The sequence below is a fragment of the Hyaloscypha bicolor genome (genome assembly GCF_002865645.1).
Source record: "Hyaloscypha bicolor E unplaced genomic scaffold K444scaffold_49, whole genome shotgun sequence".
In the NCBI taxonomy this organism is placed as follows: domain Eukaryota; kingdom Fungi; phylum Ascomycota; class Leotiomycetes; order Helotiales; family Hyaloscyphaceae; genus Hyaloscypha; species Hyaloscypha bicolor.
This window is the reverse complement of record NW_020194551.1, coordinates 93219-114174: the sequence shown is the minus strand read 5'-3', so window position 1 is coordinate 114174 and position 20956 is coordinate 93219. Positions and strand designations below refer to the sequence as shown.

Sequence of the window (20956 nt, the reverse complement as noted above, 5' to 3'; positions counted from 1 at the left end):
CTCAAGGGTCTTCAGCGAATAGCGATTCTAGAAAGCACCTGATATTCCTACTTAAGGGATATAAACGAGGTTTCAGAGTGGCGTTACCCAAGGTCCCAATGTAAGTATTCAGGGGTACTAGTCACTAGATCCTAGACATTGCATGACTGAAGCTCTCGAATATTTTGACCGTCTTCTTTGGCAGTTGAACACAAGTTTTCTTTTCTTTGTCCCAAGTAGGGACTTCGGTTATCGAAGGATCAAATCTGACCAATTCTCACCTTCCATTTCTTATCTGCTCCCTCTATCCAAGCGCTTCAAACCTCCGAGGAGCGTATTCAAGTCCCCATTGTCTCGCTCTTCACGTATAGCTTCATTCTCGTGAAACCTGATTGAACCATGCTACGAGTCTTGCAGTCGGTCAAACCTCTTGTGTAACCTGCAAGTCAGAGATCTGCAATCCTACCCGTGGTAACCAACACGCCACCAACACGCCACTTACCTGTTTCTTCTTGCTCATTCCATACAGCTGCTTACGATAAGGATTGGTGCTTTGAGCGAGGCACAGCTTACAGTTGTGCCTCAGTGGTGCAGATTCAAGATTTTAGCTACCTTCCAGAAATGGACAGTCAAGCGGGAGCCCGAGGGAACAATGAGCTCAGATATATCAAGTACTGGAGAGTCAAGTGCTCACCGTCGATGTATTCAAAATAGTGTTGAGAACAATGGAAGAGCAGGAACGTCGTCAATCAGCAGAGAGTATCTTGGAGCGAAGACGGATTCAGAATCGTAATGCTCAGCGAAAGCGTCGTAAGTGATTTCAAGCTAGACTCGCAGTTTACACTGGCTAATGTTTACAATAGGTCAACGATGCGCTGAGATGGAGAGGAAACAAAGAGAAGCGCAGCAGGATCAAGAACGACGAGAGGACTCAACTAGTGAAGAAACGCCTCACCAGCGATGCCGCCAATGCCGATTGCACAATTTCGATTTCCGACATTCCGGTAGTGCCGAAACGATGGCCTCGGCTACTCAGCAACATCACACTGCGAATCTCACGTCTCGAACAGAACCATCAGACAAGGATCAAGAGGCATTGTCGAAATCAATGGCAGACAAACAAGATGAGTTTCTGTCATTGCCTCTGTCACCGTCGAGCCCTACTATGGACTTAAGTCACAATTACTTCGACGAAAACGGGCTATATAATGAGGATATATCTTTGGATCTGGACTTTGCAATACAACAATACTCGGAATCTCATTCCAATGCCTCTGGAGTGACCGAGCCTCCCCGAAAACAACTTTTGCCAACCCCACGGCCACGGACTGCTTCGGAAACTCCCGAGCGACCTCGGCAGCATCCCACGCGAAGATGGAGCTCCACCACGCCTTCTTCAAATCACCCACAAGTCCTAAAACCTGTCTCGCCACTCGCAACGCACAATCACAACACCCCAGCACCAACACCAACTTTCGCCCCATCCCTGACTTCCCCTTCGCCATCTTCGCCTACCAACAACAAAGGCAAAACCCCCCTCCATATCCTCGCCGAACGCGGCTCCTTCAAGGCTGTCTCCCTCCTCCTCGAATCCGCAATCGACATCGACGCCCCAGACTTCTACGGCCGCACAGCCTTGCACCTCGCAGTCCTGAACGGCCACATAGCCGTTGCAGCCAAGCTTTCGAAAGCGGGAGCGGATACAGATATAGTAGACTACAAGGGTGTAGGACCTGTGCACATAGCTGCAGAGATGGAGAACGAGGAGATGATTCTCCTTTTAATGAGAGAAGGTGCTGATTTCGGGGTTGGCATTGGGGAGAGCATTCACAATCAGGGAATTGTATGTTGACATTCAATCCAAATCTCTATCTCTCATGCTTCCAAATCCCCTTCCCCACCTCATCCAACCTAACGCACGTCCCCAGCGTAAACCTAACTTCCACTTGCGTCCCCCTCAGCACCCCCTCCTCGCCCCCATTCCCCGCCAGCACCATTGCGCAATGATGCACATGCTCCTCACTCAATAGTCTTTGATCTATCCAAACATCTCTCTCCCCCTCCCTAACCCTGTTCATTGCCCGCACAGTGGTGGTCCAGGAGTACATACAGTGTGCTAGGTGGTAGACTTGCCACGTATACGCTCTCAACTCATCGATTGCTGAGATCTGAGCGAGTGGGAGAGGGAGAGTGTGGTTTTCGTCGCGGTACCAATCAAATATCCCCGCGCCAGTTAGGTTGGAGAGAATTGTGGAGGGGTCGAGGGAGAGGGAGGCGGAGGTGGAGTTGTAGCATGCTGGCGGTAGCCAGGCGTCGGCCATGATGTCGAGTGTACAGTTTTTTGCGAGGGCTTCGGGACGCGTTGAGCCGCATGTGAGGGTTGAGGGTTCATTGGGCCCGTAGTGGAGTTTGGGGATGTAGGAGGAGATGTGGTGGGATGAGAGGTCGAAATGCAAAGTCAGTGCTGCGGTGGCGGAGATGATGGCGAGGAGGAAGAAGGTTATGAAGGTGCAGCGACAACGGAAGAGGCGGGAGAGCCTACCTCCTCGGGCGGGGAGGTCATGGTGGGGGATTGGGTCCTCATGATCTGAATCTGAGGAATAGCCGTTCGTGAGTTTTTCGTAGTAGAACATTGCATTTGACTGACAGATCCCACGATAGATACGCCAACGAAATGATAATGGTGATAATAGTAAGTGGGTATTTCCGTCATGATGCTTAGCTAACAACCAAGTCTCTAGGCCGACGAGAGTCGATTGTTGGCTGACAGCGCCAAGGCGAGCGATGACGCCCCACCACAACACTGACCTCGCTTCGGAAAGGGGAGAGGCCAAAGATTACCCTCCACCCCAAAGTTGATCTGGAAGCTACCACATTCTGCCGAGACAGCGCAGTGGACGCCAGGAACCTGATTCAGAATGTTCAATTCCAGAAAAGCGAAATATGCTCGTCTCACAGGCACAAACTCAGAATCAAACTTCTCGTCATCGAGCGAGGAGAAGGTGGAGACGATGTTACCACGGATGAGGGAGTCTAGAAGGCCGTGGCCGTCAATGGGCTGCTTTGTGATTCTCAATATTCTGCTTTTGTTAATATCGAGTACGATGTTCATCATGTCTTTACGGCCCCCTTCTCTGCGATACACCGACAAAATCACCGCTCAGTCGAGGAATCACCTTCTCAAACAGATGTCAATACCTTGTAAGCTCTTTGTACACTCTTATATACTACAAATCTAAACACTTCTAGCACCCATACTCGACGAAACCGACATCCGCATCTCCCCAAAACGCATGGACGCCACCCTCCTCCAACGCAACCCGCCCGTAATCTACCGCGAGCCCCCCTCCGACGCCGTCGACATGGCCTGGCAGGCGCTCGTCGACACGCGCCCTGTCCCCCTCTCCCGCTCCCAAGTAGAAGCAATCGGCAAAGACCCTTCTCGTAGCGTCCAAATCCCGCCATCATGGGGCCACGGCAACGAGTCCTACTTCGGACGCATCGACGTATTCCACCAAATCCATTGTCTGGACGCTCTACGGCGAGAGGCGCATTTCGAATACTACTACGGAGAATCGTACCCCAATGTCTGGAACGATACTACTGAATTCCATAGGTTGCATTTGAGTCATTGTGTGTATCTGCTGCTGCAGAATATCATGTGCAATGCGAATACGGATGTTTATACGCATATCTGGACTGACACCCTCGTGCACCCTTTTCCGGATTTCAATATCAATCATCAGTGTAAGGATTTTAGCGCGGTTATGGAGTGGCAGGAGAAGAATGGGTTAGATGAGGAGAGTTTCGTGGCGTTGAAGAGGCCGGAGGGGTATCCGTACATGAAGATGAGTAGGAAGTTTAAGGAGGTCAATGGGTGGGAGTTTGAGAGTGAGGAGGAAAAGGAGGAGTTGGAGGAGCTGCTTGAGAATGCGGATCCGGATGGGGAGATTGCTTAGGTGGCAATTAAGATCCTGCAATGCCGCTTAAATTTCCTGTCAACGTCTTGTGCTTCGAGTTTCTATGGTCAACTAGAACTCAATCTCGAGTCTGCATGTCTGAAGCAGTGAATTATTCTGATTGGTCGGAGTTCACCAAAGTCAGCACTCGGCTCGCTTGTGTCACGACAGGTCATCCTACACTTTCTGACTGCTCACTAGGGAAGCATTCATCCACATAGTGACACGTGAGGTCCGACTCCATGTTCAATCCCTAGCCTGGGTCGAGCAAACTGTTGAACTAAGCTGAGAAAATCACCTTGGAGCATTTTGGGCCAGAGCTTGCCATATCCGTCCAGTAATCCTCATACCTCTACACGATGGCCAATTACCACAAGTCACCAACCTTTACGCGCTCGATTTTCCTCATAGTATTCATCCTAATCACCTTCATCTCCCTCTCATATATCCTCTTCGGCCATTCCACTCGAAACCTCTCACGTCTCTTCTCCTACGCTCCCAAACCAACCGACACACCCTCCCTCGGGACCTCCTTCCAGACTTTCTTCCACGACGCCCTCAACCCCTCAGATCCCGACTATCAATCACTCCTCTCCCAAGCACGACAGGTAATCGCCATAGATGGAAGCAATGGCTTCCTCCGCATGCGTGAGGAGGGAGAGGAGGAAGCAGTAAGCTATGGGGTGTCGATGTTCCATCAGCTGCATTGTGTGGAGATGCTGAGAGCTGTGCTGAGAGGGAAGGGCTACCAGCATGGGGTTAAGGGTAGGAGGGGATTGCAAGCCCCGCCCCATCAGCTTGAGGAGGGTGAGATGTCGGCGGAGGAGCATTTGGAGCATTGTTTGGATTATATTACCCAGGTGAATATAGATATGTTCCTTGAGGTGGGCAAGAAACTGACAATGGAAAGGGCATTATGTGTTCAGCTGATGACACGATTGAGCCGTCTTTTACTGGAAAGTTGAGGACGGGGGAGGAGGTGACGGTGATTGACGGTGTGGGTGTGGGGCACTATTGTAGGAAGGTGGAGGGGTTTCATGCTATTTTGTTGAGGAGTCAAGAGGAGCCGCTGGTGGCTAGACGGCCGGTGAGGAGGGGGGATACTTTGAGGAGTTTGGCGGATATTGAATGAAGTTACCAGTTCTCAACAGAGGTTTCATCTCCACCCCACTTTCTGACGCTTTTTCGAAGCCAGACACTGGAAGAGGTCAGTCGAAATCTCAAAAATAACGGTCGGGTCCGAAGTTTTGTTGTCAAATCAAATTTTCCACGATGAATCAGATGGCTTGGGCCAATGTCAACAAAGCGACCGCATCAAAATCCGAAGGGAGAAAACTTGGAACTCCATTAAACCTACCAAAGTCTCTATCTCAATCCAAACCTGCCTTCTTCCTCGCCTCAGCAGCCTCCTCAGGATGATCCCTCCAATACTTGAAAAACGGATCCCCCGGAAACTTATCATACTGACTCCCCATATCCTCATCAGGCGCCTGATCAAAGCCGGCGGTCCTCAGAATCTCATCCGCGGCCTCCTTACTATCCACCATATAATTCCAGTCACCCGCCGAATTCTCCATCGCCCATTCTTGGATCTTGGTGAAATTGCGACAAGTGTGTGTCGTTGAGAGCTGTGGGATGATGACATTGCGCTTGGGCATGTTGAGGTGCCAGGACACGGGCGAGACGTCGGAGTGGCACATTATTGTTTGCCGGAGGGCGTCGATGCAGTGGTCTGGAGATACTGTCAGGAATGATTTCTTGTCCCTGTCTTCTTAAGTGAACGTACCCCAATGCCGGAACTCGTGACCGTCTCTGTTTATCACCCCGCTCTCATCTTTCAGCTCCTCCAATCCTGGAAATCGCTCGGGATACAACAGCATTCGAAGATCATCGAGACAGTGTAGTTGGTGGAAGACGTCTAATTGAACCAGGTAGTCCTCGGTTCCAGGAATTCGCAACGTGGGATGATGAAGCAGCTTTGCTTCTGATTTCGAGATCTTGGAGACGGCAAGTGCTACAAAGTGTCAGCTACCGCCAGCTCGGATCGTATTGGAAGTATCTTACAATCATACAGATTCTCCCATAGCTTGTCTGTCTCATTGGTGGGAAAGCCCATGTATGGTGTATAGCTGAATAGCGCTGATTCGAACTTTTGCTCTCGGATGTATTCCACAGCTTCATTCGCCGGTGCTTGAGAAATATTAGGGATGGATCTTCAGTGATGTAGGGAATCTCACAGTATACTCCAAGCGTCGGATCTGCGAATGGCTTCCGATGCAGCCTGAATGTGAGACTTGTGCTGACCAGCAGCAACGAAGATATTAAGGCATATAGAGAAACAATGTGAGCACGGGAATAAAACCATCCCTCACTTTGAGCTTTTCTCAACTTCAAGCTCTTGCCAGCTTGTATGAGGCCTTCCTCTTCCCATTCTTCTGACCCATCGCGGGAGACATCCGATGATGAGAGTCGTGAAGCCATGCTGTTTAATTTCGAGACGTCCTCAAGAAACTGGGGGCTCACGAGCGAGTTCTCCTTCAAGCAGAGCTCGAAGGGGCGAGCGGGCTGGCACTAGGCCAAGGATGGTAGGAGGGGGAGGGACTGTTGACAAGTCATCCTACCTCACGATGACTTCGGTCGAATGTCATCACACATCTGCCCCAGACCCTACTCAGTTCCAATACCTTTATTATGGATCACTCCTTAGAAGATCGCACACATCTGCATCCAACCAACATCTACTTCCAACCCAAACAAGCCCAGCCCCACCAAGCATCACCGTCATTATGAAGTTCGCCGCCATCCTCACTATTCTTGCGGCTACCGCCGCTATTGCTGCTCCTGTTGGCGAGTTACCTCCTTGTGAAAAATATGGTCTTTGTGACTAACTTCTTCAAAGCCAAGCCAGAGGCAAACCCCAATCCCATCGCCAAAGCTAGCAACAGCTTCAAGGAGATCTCTCGCCAGTTGTACCTCTCTTGGGGCTTGGTCGTCGGTCCTTAGATGTGTTGAACGTCACTTTGGAGGGCTAGAAGGATTGATGGCAGACCAGAATTGAAGATAGGAGGGTTATTTATGTCGGGCAATGTTGCTAGAATTCTCGAAGAGCCAATATAAACAAAGTGAATTGTGCCCTCCGTTACTTGTTTCCACTCGGTGAAATGCAAAAATCCCCGTGTGCCGAATTCTCATGATTTCACCTTACCCCATTGTTCACACCGAGAAATTTGAAGCAGTTTGCGAACAGGATTCCCCGGACTTTGAAGAAGTGGACAGTTGAAATTCTGGGAGGGGAGAAGACCATAACGCTGAACTTGCGGGACAAGACGCTTGTAAGGATTGGAAAACAAATACAACACTGCAAGTGTCTATTCTGTTATTTCATCTCATATTATTCGCATCATGCTTCCTCCTCCACTCATCCAAACCTCCCTTGCCATCCCATTTCCGACACTGATGCTGGACATCATACCCCAACAGATCATTCTCCGGCGTCGGTCCCTCCAACGCCGAATCCGCAGCACACAGAATCCCCTGCCTGAGGTAGTTGAAGCAATGCTCCGCATGCTTCACGCCACCGAGTAGTTCCTCTGTCGTCGAATGATCCGGTGGGTGTGCCAGTAACGTCATAGCTATGTGCAGCTTCTTCAGACAGTGCAGTTGATGGTGCGCACTAATCATGTAGATGTTTTGCGCGCCTAGAATCACATCGCGGTTGGGGTAAAGGGAGTAGTCCTCTGGGTTCTCGAGGTAAATGAATGCTGTGGTTTCTGTTTGATGCTTAGCCACGAGTAATAACGAGGACTAAGGGTTGATGTACCGTATTTGCTCCACGCTCTCTCCACATCCTCGACTGTTTCGAGTGCGACCATTGACGGGTCATGTTCAAAGGTTTTGATGGTCCATGGAACTATGGTTTCTTAGTATTTCGTCCCTTCGCTTCGAGATTCGAGATACGCACCGGATGGGACTGGCGACTTGATCAGAGAGTCGCTGTCCTCGAAAAGGTGCGAATGCAACAAAAGAGGCAGGCTTTCGAGTAGACAGACAAACAAGAGAACCCAAAATCCAACCTGGTAAAAGATGAAAAATCTCTTGCTAGGAGCTTCTGGCAAGTACAGCAGTTTATCTGCTTTATCCGGGATTGGGCTTTCTTCCGCATTTGTCCTGAACGAGTCTTGGGACACAGAATAATATGTCCAGCTCTCCCACCGTTTGAACGGCCATTTTGGTGCCATTGTTGCTCATATCACAAACGAGACGCTTTCGAGAGTGGCTCCTCAAGGAGCTCAAACGGGTGTGGCTGAACCGAAAATGGGGGTGCTCCCCTAAGCGAGCCTAGCCGAAGCTGGCTGTCCTGTCATCAGAGCGTCATCACACCTGTCAGCAAAGTGGCATCGTGTCATATCCAGCAAGTCTGCGGACCGAACCGAAACCATTACAGTACTCCGCAATCGGGTTCAGGGATACGCACTTCCGCGTCCAAATCAGACCAACTCGCTCGTGATGTAAACCAAACAACATCTCGAAGATACGATGGCCACCTCGAAAGACGTGAAATACTCCAACGGCAAGCCCTCCTCCGACGGGCGCGCCAAATTCCCCTGGGAATACGCCGTCCCGGACACGCCCTTCTGGAACGATCTCCCCTTCACCGTAGCGCGGAATTTTCTCTGCAATTACACCGACTCCGAGATCTCTTCCCTCCCCATTGATCCCGAGAGTTCCTTACCCAAGGAAAAGAAACTCCGGATCCTAGAAGAACTGCTCATCGATCGCCTCATGGCCAAAGATGCTGCCGCAGCACCAAAGACGTTTTATGATGAGGATTATGTGATGTGGGATCGGTTGTGGCTGGGAAGGTTTGATATCCAGCGGGAATTAGGAAGACCGGAGGCAGAGAAAACGATGAGGATGCTGTGTGAACGACGTAGGGATAGGGGGAATTTAAGCCATTTCCATACGCTGGCTGGTATGTTACTGGCTAAAGGAAGCTATGAGGAGGCTGAGAAAATGGAACTCGATGTGAAGGGATGGTTGGAAAGCAAACTTGGGAAGGACTGTCCGCAGGCTTTTGGGGCGTGGAGGATCATGGTGCAGGCTGTTTGGAAGCAGGGAGCTGGGAGGAGGAAGGATGCGGAGCGTTTGATGTGTGAGATGAGTGAGGTGATTGAGGGTATGAGGGGTGGCACGTATGAGATGTATCAAGGAGATGAGAGGGGGTATTTTGAGAGTATGAAAGAGAGTTTGGAGAAGTGGGATAAGGAAGGGATGGGGAAATGAGAAGCTGGGGTTTGAGGATATCTAATCAAAACACAAACCGTAGACCTTGCAGTTAGTGTCTTCATCTCCACTCCACCAGAGATTGTCCATTGTGACGTGCTCGACTGCATGTTCCTCCGTCCAGTCCTGGATTCTGTCGAAATCTCGGCAATAGTGATATGTTCCCAGATCAAACATGAGCCCTTGGCCTGGTTCTGGATTTTCGGGGAAGTATTTGATCAGAACACCTGTATCCGCCCAGCACTGAGAAATCTTGTCAGACAGGCGCATCACTTGAAGGGGGATGTTCTCACCATCACAGCTTGACGCAATCTCTCAAGACACTGGTGCGTTCTTCTCCAGATGAGATCTTTGCTGCCCAAATGGCTTGCGAGATATCTAAAATCCCTCTGGGGACTGTAGGACCATTGCCGGAGAAAGTTGAGGCAGCCTAGTTGGGCAGCATACTCTGGAATCGCGAGCACCGCGTCTGGGTTGTGGGGATCACGAATCCAATCCGGGTCGTCAGAATCGAGAGACTGGCCCAACGCTTCTAGCTTGGACGTTGGAATGGAGATGGGATGCTCTTCAAGCCTGTCAATATATATTCAGAAATAGCATGATTTGATATACGCACTTGGAAGTATTCCGCCCCAAGCATCCTCAATCTCCTGGGTAGGTACGAGACCGAAATATGGCGATTCGGTGAAGAAATCGATGTTGGCGAAGGTTTCGTAGCGGTACTTGATGGCATCCAGCGCTGGAGACCACGAAAAGCTCTGGCGTACACATCGAGCATCGATAGGTTCGAGGCTGATCGCGAGAACCAGTATCAGCGCTGAGACGAGCAGAGTTGCTACGGAGGAGCCAATCCATGGTAGATGTGACTTCAAGGAGTGTGGATATCGCCCTGCCATGACAGTTAATAGTGAAAAGCGCGAAGCTATCGTAATTTCCACTGAAAGGGTCGCCGTCTCTGATGTTCGGATGGTTGAGATGCCAGTATTCTCGCTTGCTGATTGGCTAGCAGTGCTGACGTCCCCCAATGTGTGATGACGGTCATAACGCCAAGGCTCTTTACAAGCTCACTCTGGACCAACTTCTGTATAGCAGCAGTTTGAAAATGCATCGATGCACTTGTCCAGTATGTGATCATGTCAAAGTACGAAAAACTCTCCAACAATGACCGCTGCTCATTGGACATCTCCGAAACTTCGGGAAACTCGACCTCTGGAGACGAGAAGGAAGAAGCAGCTCTCCTCGACGAGCCACTGGACTCTGACGAACAGTATGAGAGGAGAGACATTGTAGAGACCAAAGAGAAATCGCCAGCTAGAATCGCATTTTTCGCCAATCTTGGAATCCTGCTCTGCTCCGTCATCTTTTATGCATATCGATACACAATCGCTCCCTCAGATGCAGCATGCGAGCGAAAGATGTGGGCGTATAGCCCAATGCAGGAAGTAATGGAGTTCGAATGGCGACAATATGATTCGGACATCATCCCACCAAAGTATTTTGGAGAGCCGACTGATGAACGTCGGGCGGTTTGGGAACTGATATATGACCGTATTTTCCCCTGCTTTCCAGAGTTTGACCAGTGCTGAGAAGTGCTTCGTAGAGGGCAATATAGGGTTTCCATATGACAAGCTGGCTATGATAAACAAGTCGGCGGAAGCGTTCGACTGGTGGCGTCTCCCGGCGCCAAATGATGACCAAGTTATTGCGTTTCCGGAAAGTAGGTTACTCGTGCTCCCAGTCCCAGATCGTCTCCCAGACTGACACTTGAATCAGTGACCCATCAGATGCACTGCGTTGCTTTCCTCTGGCTCTTCGAGTATCGAGAGTACTGGGACTACCAGACCTTCATGAACTCAACAGAGTTCATCTTCGAACTCCATGTGAACCACTGCTACTTGACACTTCTGACCATGATCAAGTGCCAAGCAGATGTAACGCCTGTGCTCTTCCAGAAAGATCATTCGGAGATGGGAACGTGGAAGACGCGCGACGCTCCGCATCGGTGCAAGAAATTCGATCAGCTGGCGGAGTGGGAGAGGGAACACAAAGTTTGTAGGTCGAATTGTGTGGAGGAGGACTTTGCGTCGGAGATGACTTCGCATGTGCATGCGAAAGCGGGAGAGAATGGACCTGGATAGCTCGAGTCTTGAAATATCAAGATCAAAGACCCAAGAAGCTAGCAGTATCAGGATAGTTCATTGCCTCCCTCTGTGTGCAATCTCCTCCTTGTCCCGGATGCTGGGGAGCTCCGCCGCAGATTATTACACGTTCCCATCTTCTTCGTCGTATGCCCATCATCGTCCGTCTCGTTCCTCATCAGACCGAGATTCCGTATCCAATGTACCTCGCATCGATGGAGGTTCTGGCGTACCGACTGTCATTCTTGCTGCGAGGAACTGTGAGCAGTGTTTTGCAGATGACAATGACCTTCCTGTTCTGAAAGAATCTGTTATGATGGTCCGTGCACACGGAACGACAATCCAGGCTTGAAAGTCCACATGACAGAAGTCACAGAATTGCATTCATTCCGAAAATAAACGCTGCCAGGCCGCAGCGTTTTTTTCTGCCGGTGCACGTGACCAGCATGTGCCACACGCGAATAGCTATATTCCTCACTGGCATAGGCCATTTGGGAATGGCTATATATTCCCCACTGGCATAGCTTATTTGAAGAATGGCCATATTCCTCACTGGTATAGGCCATTTGGGAATGGCCATATATTCCTCACTGGGAGGTGCCATATGCGAATAGCCATATTCTTTACTAGATAAAAGAATATATTTAGAAAGGCTATATAAAGATTACTAGTAACGGAAGCAAGGAAGCTACTTAATAAGTAATTAATTAAGCATACGGGATTCTTATTAGTTAGCCCTTCCCTACTGCTCAAATTTTCTGAACGAGGGGTAATTTTCTTAAAAACGCTGCCGCTTGCGGCAGCGTTTATTTTACCTCGCGAATATTAAAATCTCGGTCTTCACAGAGCAAAAAAAACGCTGCCGCCAGCGGCAGCGTTTTCAGTTGCGGGGTAAGTAGTAGTTTTTATTATAATTTGAGATAACTCGCCTGCAATAAGGTATTTCTTTAAACGAAGAACGAGAAGCTTCTATTAGTATATTATACTATAACTCTATTAATTTAATTTATAAGAAAAATGCTTGTTATTATCGTACTAATTAATTGAAGGGGCCTTGTGACCGGGCGCACGCTTCACTCGGGCGGTGAGGGATATATGCACTAGCCGTATCTGGGGCGAAGGTGCGGCAGCGTTTTTTTTGCGGTGATAATCTTACATTCCTTCACCGCTTTCTACCCCGCACCCTTCAATTTTTACTCTCTTCACTTCTCTCACCTCACATCAGAATTCCATTTGGATCACACTCTCAAAATGTCTTCTTCGCATGAGCTAGACTTTTCCTTTATAGCTTCTGCTGCTTTAGTAGAGCTAGAATCAACTATAACTTCCCAGAGCCGAAAATGGAGAGCCGCTATTTGGAAGCACTATCGTAAACCCACTGAGAAGGAGAACCAAGCCAATCTTTACTATACTTACTATACCAATTCAACGAGATTACCATATAGCACTTCTCTTTTAGAGAATATAAAGAAGCATATAAAAGTCACCTATAAAATTACTATTAAGCGTACTTTGAGCAAGAACCAAGTAGTAGTCAATTCGTAATTAAAGCAATATTATTACCAAGTTACTAGATCAAGCGAGCAAGAAGAGCTTAATACCGAGATCCTGGAAGCCCATCTGAATACCTCAATTATTACAGAAGCCTTAATTACTCTTATTATCATACGGAATCTGTCCTATACTCTTGTTAAATGGCCAGAGTTCTATACCTTTTACCAAGTGCTTAATCGAGCTATTAAGGGCAAAATTACGACTTCTTATTCAGGAATTACTAACTTAGTCAAAGAAGCTTGGGAGCGGTACCAGGATATCATATAACGAGTTCTCCAGGCTATACTCTCACTTATTTATATCTCTCTTAATATCTGGACCTCTCTAAATTAATTACTTTTACTTATAATCTATAGCCATTTTACTATATATAATAGAAAGTAATAAAAGGCCCTTTTTGCTTTAAAGAAGGTTTCTGGCTATAGCTTAGAGGCTCAAATAGTAATCTTTTGGCTAGTTCTTTAAGATTATAGTATTACTTATAAGCTTGGAGCTATTATAAGTAATAATGCCTCTATAAATAATATTCTTTATTAACTAGTTTAAAAGAAGTTTAAGAATAAGCTTAGCTTGAATTAAAAGGCAAATTATTAGCATATTTACTATTTGGGCTATATTATTAATCTAGTTATATAAGCCTTTTTATTTATGAATTAAATTAGCTTAAAAAGCCTTAATTTATATAATAAGCAGAAGCAAACTAAAGTCTTTAATATAATAGAGGTAATAAGGGCTCAGTTTAGGCTAATAGATTCCTTTAGCCAAATATATAATATTATAGTTTATATTTATAGATTAGCTAGAAAAATAAAGAAGTTTTATATATTTGCAAAAAAACTAATTCTAATAAATAATTATATAAGATAAAATAACTAATATTAGATATTTCATATATTACTTGATTTAAGGCCTATAGTAGAAAGATATTTTTAAAACTATAAGAAGGAGTTTAAAAAGGATATCTTAATTTTCAAAGATTAGAAAAAGCTTTATATAATTAAGGAGTTTCTTAAATCCTTTATATAAGCTACTCTTATTACTAAGAACTTAACTACCCTTAATTCTACTCTCTTTATAATAGATATCTTAATTAAATACTTTTAAGAAAAGAATATAAGTTCTTTTTTTCTTTTATATAACTATATTAATTCTAATAGGCTAAATATTAAAAAAGGAAAGATATAGAAAAAAGAGACTTTCTTTACCGGATTAAGGTAATATATAATATTTTAGATAATTATTATATAAGAACTAATATATTTCTAGTTTATACTATTATATTAATCTTAAATCCTTATAATTATATAAGATATATTAAGATATACTAGCTAAAGAAATAGTTAAAGCCAGTTCTAGCTAAGTATTACGCTTCACCGCTTTACTAGTAAATTTAGCGTCACGTGACGCGATGATGTATGCGGCTGTAGCTAGTATTTAGAACACCAAAGCTCCTGTACTCAGAGCTTCCCTCCTTAGTTTAGAATCCTCGGATTAAGAGCCACTCTACCTGCTTTCCAAGCCCAGAGCCCGGTTTCGTAATACTAAGGTTAAAAAGCTTTAGAAGAGATATAGGGAAAGGGCTATTATTATACCTATTCTATTAGCTTTTTCATATAATAGCTTGTTTTATAAGAAACTAAAACTAGATATATATAATTATATTACTTTATTTCTTATAGTAAGAGCTCTGTAATAGCGGAATTAATATAATAGTCGAGGGCTCAAAGTTTAAAGAATCTTATATATTAGAAAATACTAAGCTATAAAATAAAATAAAAAAGATACCTTAACCTTTAGTATTATTCCGCCCAAGCAATTCCGGCTTAGCTTTATTTTATACCTGTTTCCAATATCCTATCCTTAGTAAATCATGCCCTTATATTAGCTATTACAAACTCGGTCTATAAATTAAAACAAGTTTGAAAACTATAACTTACTAGAATTATATAATTCTAGTAAAAAGGAAACTCTTATATAATAGTACCAGAATATATAGAAGTAATACTAGCTAAGGCTCTTTTTTATAGCTATTAATATTCTCTTAATTCTACTAATAAGTAATAAGCTAGAAAGAGTATTTTTAGGGAAGTATTATATAATAAGCTGGGATAGAATATAGTTAGAGATAAAGATAATTGAGATATAAAAGTACTTAAAGTATTAGAAAAGAAGCGGAATTCTAAATACTTTTCTTAAGACTAGATAGAGAAAAATCAAAAAAGGGCAAATATTAAAAGCTTAATATAATCTATTAGGTATTATATAAAAGCCAGGTAATTATATAATATAATAAGAGTAGTTTTATTTATTTATTTATAATAGAAGAAATACTTTAGCTAGGGTAATATCCAGGCTTTAAAACCCGGCTACTTTATATAATTTAAGGAAGTTTAGGCTATTCTCTACTATTGCCCTCTCCTCTATTATTATTAATATCTCGAGTATTATATTAAGTCGCATAATTATAATAAATATAATTATTGTCGTATGTACGGGTACTAGGGAGCTTAGCTTCGCTTACTCAGCGGCCCCTTTTATTTAGCTAGATCCAGAGGCTCCCTTTAGAGCTTCTTTTAATCAGACAACCACTTATGCAAATCACTGTTCCTTTGCTATTTTGCGATAGTTATGAGCCCGGCGCACTAGCTGCACACCTCTATTAGCAATTAGTAAGCGTTCTAGTAATTGCGGTTTGTTCTCCCACGGTCGTGACCGCCAGAAGGACACGTTTCACCTGGTTTTCTCATCCTTTATTCCTCTCTTCAGAATGGCAGCTCCACCAGTCTCCGATATACGCCTTACTGATCGCAGAAGCTTCCCTGCGTGGTACGCAGAGCTTAAAATCAACTCCACCTTTCGAAACGTATGGTGCGATGCTCCAGAAGCTTCTCACCTGCTCTCCGCAGAGGCCCCCCCCCACCTCTCACGATCGATCAAATGATTGAGCAATCGAATATTGAGCGAAAACACTCCATTGGCGATATGGGATGCGATGGGAGGCCAGAAGCAGAGAAGGGAGCACGACCAAGAGCTCCACGTCCAGCTCGTTTTACGATATCAAGGAAGAATTACTCGTTCAGGCTCAGGAGTACGCTGTCAGAGCAATCGAATTGGTCAATGCAAAGCTCTCGGTATTAGAATATCTGGGATGGGTGGTTCCTTGTACCAGGAAACTGATCCACAGCCTACGGACGAGGAATTGAAGGCCGTACGAGAACGCTTGGCAAAGGGATACGAGAAGCTACGTGGGCAGCTTGTGAGAAGAAGGGTTGGATGAAGAATGGAGGGAAGTTACCAGGGGACTTTGAGTGTTAATGGTGCGTACGATGTGGTTTTCCTGGCTTTGGGCTTGCGGAGCCGTCGGGGCTGGAGGCTAGGCTTTTTGGGACTGAGTGCACTGCCGGAGACGTCTGGGGACGCTCTGCTTCCTACCCCTTTTGGTTCTATTAAGCTTAATGTGAGGCGTTAGGGAATGACGGTTTCTTAGCTCTCAATTAGGGGAGATAGACCACATATACACTCCTTTTGGCTAGGGGGCTCCGTGGGAGTACTTTACTAGCTATTTCCTTTGTATATAGAATTAGAAGCCTCTGGGGGGTGTGTCGTATGTACGGGGTACTAGGGAGCTTAGCTTCGCTTACTCAGCGCCCCTTTTATTTAGCTAGATCCAGAGGCTCCCTTTAGAGCTTCTTTTAATCAGACAACCACTTATGCAAATCACTGTTCCTTGCTATTTTGCGATAATTATTATATACTTTATACTATTCTTCTTCAGAAATCCTTAAGTATTTCTTAAAAATACCTTAACTATTTTAGTAAATAGTATAAGAAATATAAATATTAACTTATCTACTATATTATTTAGTATAGATTATATAAAGTATAAAGAAGTAACTTATATTTATTAAGTCAAGATTATATTAAGAACCTCAGGAAGTAGTGGGATATTAAAGGTACCAGGAGTATAAGGACTCTTAATTATAATATCTGAGAGAGCAGGATTAGTAATATTAAAGGTATTTTGCTATTAAGGACTACTAGTAATAATAGATGGCTCTAGTTTATTACCTTCTATATAAAGGAAGTAATAAATATTATTATAGCTATCTAGGCGAGTTCAGATTACCAGATCTTGCTGAGCTTGCTATTAAGCTGCCATTTTATTGAGCTTGACTAGTATATATATATATATATATGTGTGTATATACGTGAAATAGAGGATATATAGAAAGTATATATAAGTTAGAAAGAGAATTAGGAGCTGAGAGCTTATTTTAAAGGTATCTGAAATTATTAATGACTAAAATGGGAGCATAAATGACTCAGATTAAGCTATATTGCGTCATATGAAGCTGTGATTCACGTAGTTATTTGGTATAGTTCGGACGAAGGTATCAAAATTAGCTGGCGCCTTAGAAATAGGGCAAATACTTACTAAGAATCGATTCCGGAATCGATAGTATCGATACCTTATGATTCTGGCATCGATACCGGAAATTAAGGAATTTTTGCCGAGCCTGCTCTTTTTCTTCTTAATCTTGGCAGTTGACTCTCCCAAAAGCCGCTCGATGTGCTTGAACGCCATATTCAAGCTGCATTTCTCTGATCGATTGTATCGCATTACCGCTTGCATCGGGAGCTGAATCAATGTTCTTCCCACAATCTCGCTACTGTACCTGACTGACATCCTGAATTCAATGTCCGGATCTGCTTCACCAGCAACATCAGGCTGTTTGCCGCACCCGCGGGTTATTGTAGGAGTCGAGAATGGCATCGCCGTATGAAAGCAGGGTGTCGTTGGACTTGATGATCTTGTTGTCGATCATCTATCTTCTGGATACATTTGTCTAAGGATCTCGCACTGCGATTTCTCGGATGGTGGATCGATAGCACATTTGAGACCGCATCTGTCGAGAAAGGCAGAATCGAGGGCGTCAAAGAGGTTTGAGGTGCAGAGGAAGATGACGTTTGGGTATTTCTGCATCCGCTCCAGTCCGGTAAGTAGTGTATTGATAGCTCGAAGGGAGTCTTGAGATTCCCCGTGCAAGATGGAGAATTCTCGAGAGCAGCGATACTCTCAACTTCGTCAATCAGGACGCAAGTGAATCATTTTGGGTCATCTTCGCACACTGACGCGACGTTGTTGAATATCTCGTCTACCTGCTTCGTGCTTTCACTGTAATACTTGAAAAGAAGGGCTGCGGTGTTTATCTGGACTAGATGCGTGCGCTCGTAGGTGGAGCTGAGACGTATTGAAATCTTCTGAGCCAGTCCTTGGGACAGCGATGTCTTCCCTGTTCCTGGGGGGCCTTGAAGCAGAATGAAGCGGCTGAGGTCGGGAATGCACGCTTGGTGCTTGACTATAACGGTGTTAGCTGGAGTTGAATTTACTCGCGATCTTGGCCTTACTGAGGTTCTGCATCATCCAAATTAGATCATCCTTGATGTCACTCTCGAAAACAAGTCTGTATGCCATAAGTATGGCGCATAGTACAGTAGAGGGATCTGGGACATTCACCTGCTGTTATGGAGTCAAGGTAGTGAGGAACAAGGGCAGAAGGTATGAGGGTTCCAACTGTATTATGCAGTAACTAAAACTAAAGAGAGAAGGGAGAGAGAGATATATATAGCGAGCGACTCCTCCTTTAATACTACTTAAGCCCCTATCCCACGCTACTAGCGCATAATCATATGACCCTAATATTATCCCCCCTCCTATACAAGTGCCTTAATTACATTCCAAGGCCCCTCCCTTATTTAAGTTATGGATTTACTAGACTCAAATTAAACTTTTAGCTCTTATTTGTGACGGCGGGATCAAGGCAATGGTCAAGGCTCAAAGATCCGAGAGAATCCCATGTATTGAGAATACTAAGCTAAAGAGAAGAAGGAGAGAGAGAAGGAGAGGGAATAAAAGGAGGGAAATACTATAGTAATATGCAAAAACTCCCTGTTTCCGAGAATTTTAGCCGCATCATGCACTTTTGGTGCACACCCCACCAAAAATTAATGATAATTGACAAAACTCACCCAACAATTGCACCACCACCTTTAGCACTATTCCCATTAGGCAATTTCGACTTTATTCGCAAGTTCCTATCATGGCACGTTTAAAGAGCAAAAAAATCGAGAACCCACTGCCTTTAGTAAATAAAAAATAATACAGAAAACCTATAGCTAAGGCTTCCTTTACTCTAATAGCTTCCAAATAGCCTAAAATCAAGCTTACGAGTACTAGTAGGGCTCTAAAAGAGCCTTCTCCTAATACTAGTACTAGCGGAGCTAATCCCTAAACAGAGCCTATTATTAAAATATTATTATTATTATTTAATAAATCTTTATAGCCCGAACTAAAGACCTATATAGTTACTCTAAACTATTAGATTTACTTGAATTATAAGCTAGTTTATATGAAGTCTTTTTAGAAGGATTTTTTATTAATTTTATATTACGGATACCGATTTTAGAAAGGCTAGATTTAAATAAAGGCTAAGGAAGTAATAGAGATAAATAAGGAAATTAAATCTAAAAAGAAATAAAAAGTATTATATAAAGCTTTAAGCTATTAATAGATTTTCTATATTAAAAATAAGAATAGCTTTAAAAGATTCGAATTTATAATAGTTTCTAGGAATTCTAAAGGCATTAATTATATTATTAAAGCCCGATTTATTACTAAAGGAAATCCCGAAAGTAAAAAAGAAATATTATATTAAAGCTTTTCTTTTTTAAAACTAAGTTAATTTAAAGATATTTCAGAACCTTAATATTAAAGTTAATTTCCTTTCTTTTCTCTAAAATAATAATAATTTTAATAAAATAAATAAATTAATTAATTAAATTTTATAAAATAATTATAAAGTTCTTTTTTGTAAGCCTTTTATAAGCAGGCCAAATAAAATAATACCGACTTTATAATAGAGAATAAATTACTATTATATTATAAATAATTTATAATATCTAGTAAATAGTTATATATAAATTTAATTTATAAAGCTTATAACTAAATCTCTATAATATATTCTAGTAAAAATAAAATATATAAGCTACTATAGCTATAGTATTACTAAAAGAATATATAATATAATATTATTTAATATATTTATAATTACTAATTATATAAATAAATAAATATATTAAAAAATAAAACCTTTAATTTATTTTATTTTTTACTAGTTTCGAATTATTTATAATAATATATTATAATAGATTTCAAATTAATATTTAGTTCGAAATTTGGCTATAATATTATATATATTATAATTAATTAATTAAGTAAATAAGCTATTTCTATATTTTATTATAAGATAATTATAATAGAAAATATAATAAAAATATATCTCTAAATTATTTATTATTATTATAGCTCTTTAGTTTCTATTATTTCTAATTATAATCTGTAATTTATATTAGTATTTTAAAAGAAATTTAATAAAATTCTAAATATAAAACTAAAGTTATTAATAATATATTACTATTAGTTTACTAGTAATATATAGTACTATTATATAAATATAGAAATACTATTTATATAACGTTAATAAAGTTATTATTTTTCAGAAATAGAAAGTATAATATTATAGTATTAATATATAATTCCTAAATCTACTAAGTCTAATAAGATCTAGTTTACTAGTTAAATTATTTATAAAATATAAAGTTATATAATTATATTTCGTATTTTATATCTTATTATTTATATCTTATATCTCGTATTTTATAATTATATATATAACTTCTAAAAGAATAACTATATTAATATTAGAACCTTTTTAAAAAACGCGAAAAATAGTACTTTTCTCTAATTATATATAAATTCCCTAATTTAGTCTAATACTAGATTTCTCAAATATTTTATATATTTATATTACTTTTAAGGTTTTAGTTATATATTAAAGACTATAGCCTTTTATATATAACTTTTCCTTTTATAATATTCTTTTATTCTATATATCTATTTCTTGCTTTATTTATATTTAATTTATTTCTCTATATCTAATTATATAGTATTTATATTAATTAAATATTTAAAAGTATTTATTA

General features: G+C 42.6%; 9 protein-coding genes across 9 annotated transcripts; 5 read left to right on the top strand and 4 right to left on the bottom strand.

Annotated features, from left to right (window-relative positions):
• Positions 1-239: 239 nt before the first annotated feature.
• Positions 240-1988, top strand: K444DRAFT_584078 (uncharacterized protein). Its single transcript, XM_024877848.1, has 2 exons — positions 240-789; positions 843-1988. The coding sequence occupies exons 1-2, from the start codon at positions 705-707 to the stop codon at positions 1829-1831; spliced, it is 1074 nt and encodes a 357-aa protein (XP_024740665.1). The 5' UTR covers positions 240-704; the 3' UTR covers positions 1832-1988.
• On the bottom strand, positions 1884-2372 carry K444DRAFT_506178 (uncharacterized protein; the record flags this gene model as incomplete). Its single annotated transcript, XM_024873393.1, has 1 exon — positions 1884-2372. A coding segment is annotated over one exon (489 nt), but the record flags the coding sequence as incomplete, so codon positions are not given.
• Positions 2373-3002: 630 nt separating this feature from the next.
• K444DRAFT_522224 (uncharacterized protein) lies at positions 3003-3938 on the top strand (the record flags this gene model as incomplete). Its single annotated transcript, XM_024874192.1, has 2 exons — positions 3003-3180; positions 3229-3938. 2 exons carry the CDS (start codon positions 3003-3005, stop codon positions 3936-3938), a joined length of 888 nt encoding a protein of 295 aa, XP_024740663.1.
• A 359-nt stretch (positions 3939-4297) lies between these two features.
• K444DRAFT_522185 (uncharacterized protein) lies at positions 4298-5070 on the top strand (the record flags this gene model as incomplete). Its single annotated transcript, XM_024874188.1, has 2 exons — positions 4298-4798; positions 4849-5070. The coding sequence occupies 2 exons, from the start codon at positions 4298-4300 to the stop codon at positions 5068-5070; spliced, it is 723 nt and encodes a 240-aa protein (XP_024740662.1).
• A 238-nt stretch (positions 5071-5308) lies between these two features.
• On the bottom strand, positions 5309-6419 carry K444DRAFT_626451 (uncharacterized protein; the record flags this gene model as incomplete). The annotated part of the gene is made up of 4 exons (XM_024882649.1): positions 5309-5679; positions 5725-5952; positions 6003-6128; positions 6311-6419. The coding sequence occupies 4 exons, from the start codon at positions 6417-6419 to the stop codon at positions 5309-5311; spliced, it is 834 nt and encodes a 277-aa protein (XP_024740661.1).
• A 900-nt stretch (positions 6420-7319) lies between these two features.
• On the bottom strand, positions 7320-7810 carry K444DRAFT_522210 (uncharacterized protein; the record flags this gene model as incomplete). Its single annotated transcript, XM_024874191.1, has 2 exons — positions 7320-7708; positions 7759-7810. The coding sequence occupies 2 exons, from the start codon at positions 7808-7810 to the stop codon at positions 7320-7322; spliced, it is 441 nt and encodes a 146-aa protein (XP_024740660.1).
• Positions 7811-8474: 664 nt separating this feature from the next.
• K444DRAFT_522239 (uncharacterized protein) lies at positions 8475-9221 on the top strand (the record flags this gene model as incomplete). The annotated part of the gene is made up of 1 exon (XM_024874195.1): positions 8475-9221. One exon carries the CDS (start codon positions 8475-8477, stop codon positions 9219-9221), a length of 747 nt encoding a protein of 248 aa, XP_024740659.1.
• A 21-nt stretch (positions 9222-9242) lies between these two features.
• Positions 9243-10117, bottom strand: K444DRAFT_522141 (uncharacterized protein; the record flags this gene model as incomplete). Its single annotated transcript, XM_024874181.1, has 3 exons — positions 9243-9464; positions 9515-9786; positions 9838-10117. 3 exons carry the CDS (start codon positions 10115-10117, stop codon positions 9243-9245), a joined length of 774 nt encoding a protein of 257 aa, XP_024740658.1.
• Positions 10118-10354: 237 nt separating this feature from the next.
• On the top strand, positions 10355-11568 carry K444DRAFT_651075 (uncharacterized protein; the record flags this gene model as incomplete). Its single annotated transcript, XM_024885679.1, has 3 exons — positions 10355-10769; positions 10834-10938; positions 10995-11568. The coding sequence occupies 3 exons, from the start codon at positions 10355-10357 to the stop codon at positions 11357-11359; spliced, it is 885 nt and encodes a 294-aa protein (XP_024740657.1). The 3' UTR covers positions 11360-11568.
• Positions 11569-20956: the final 9388 nt, after the last annotated feature.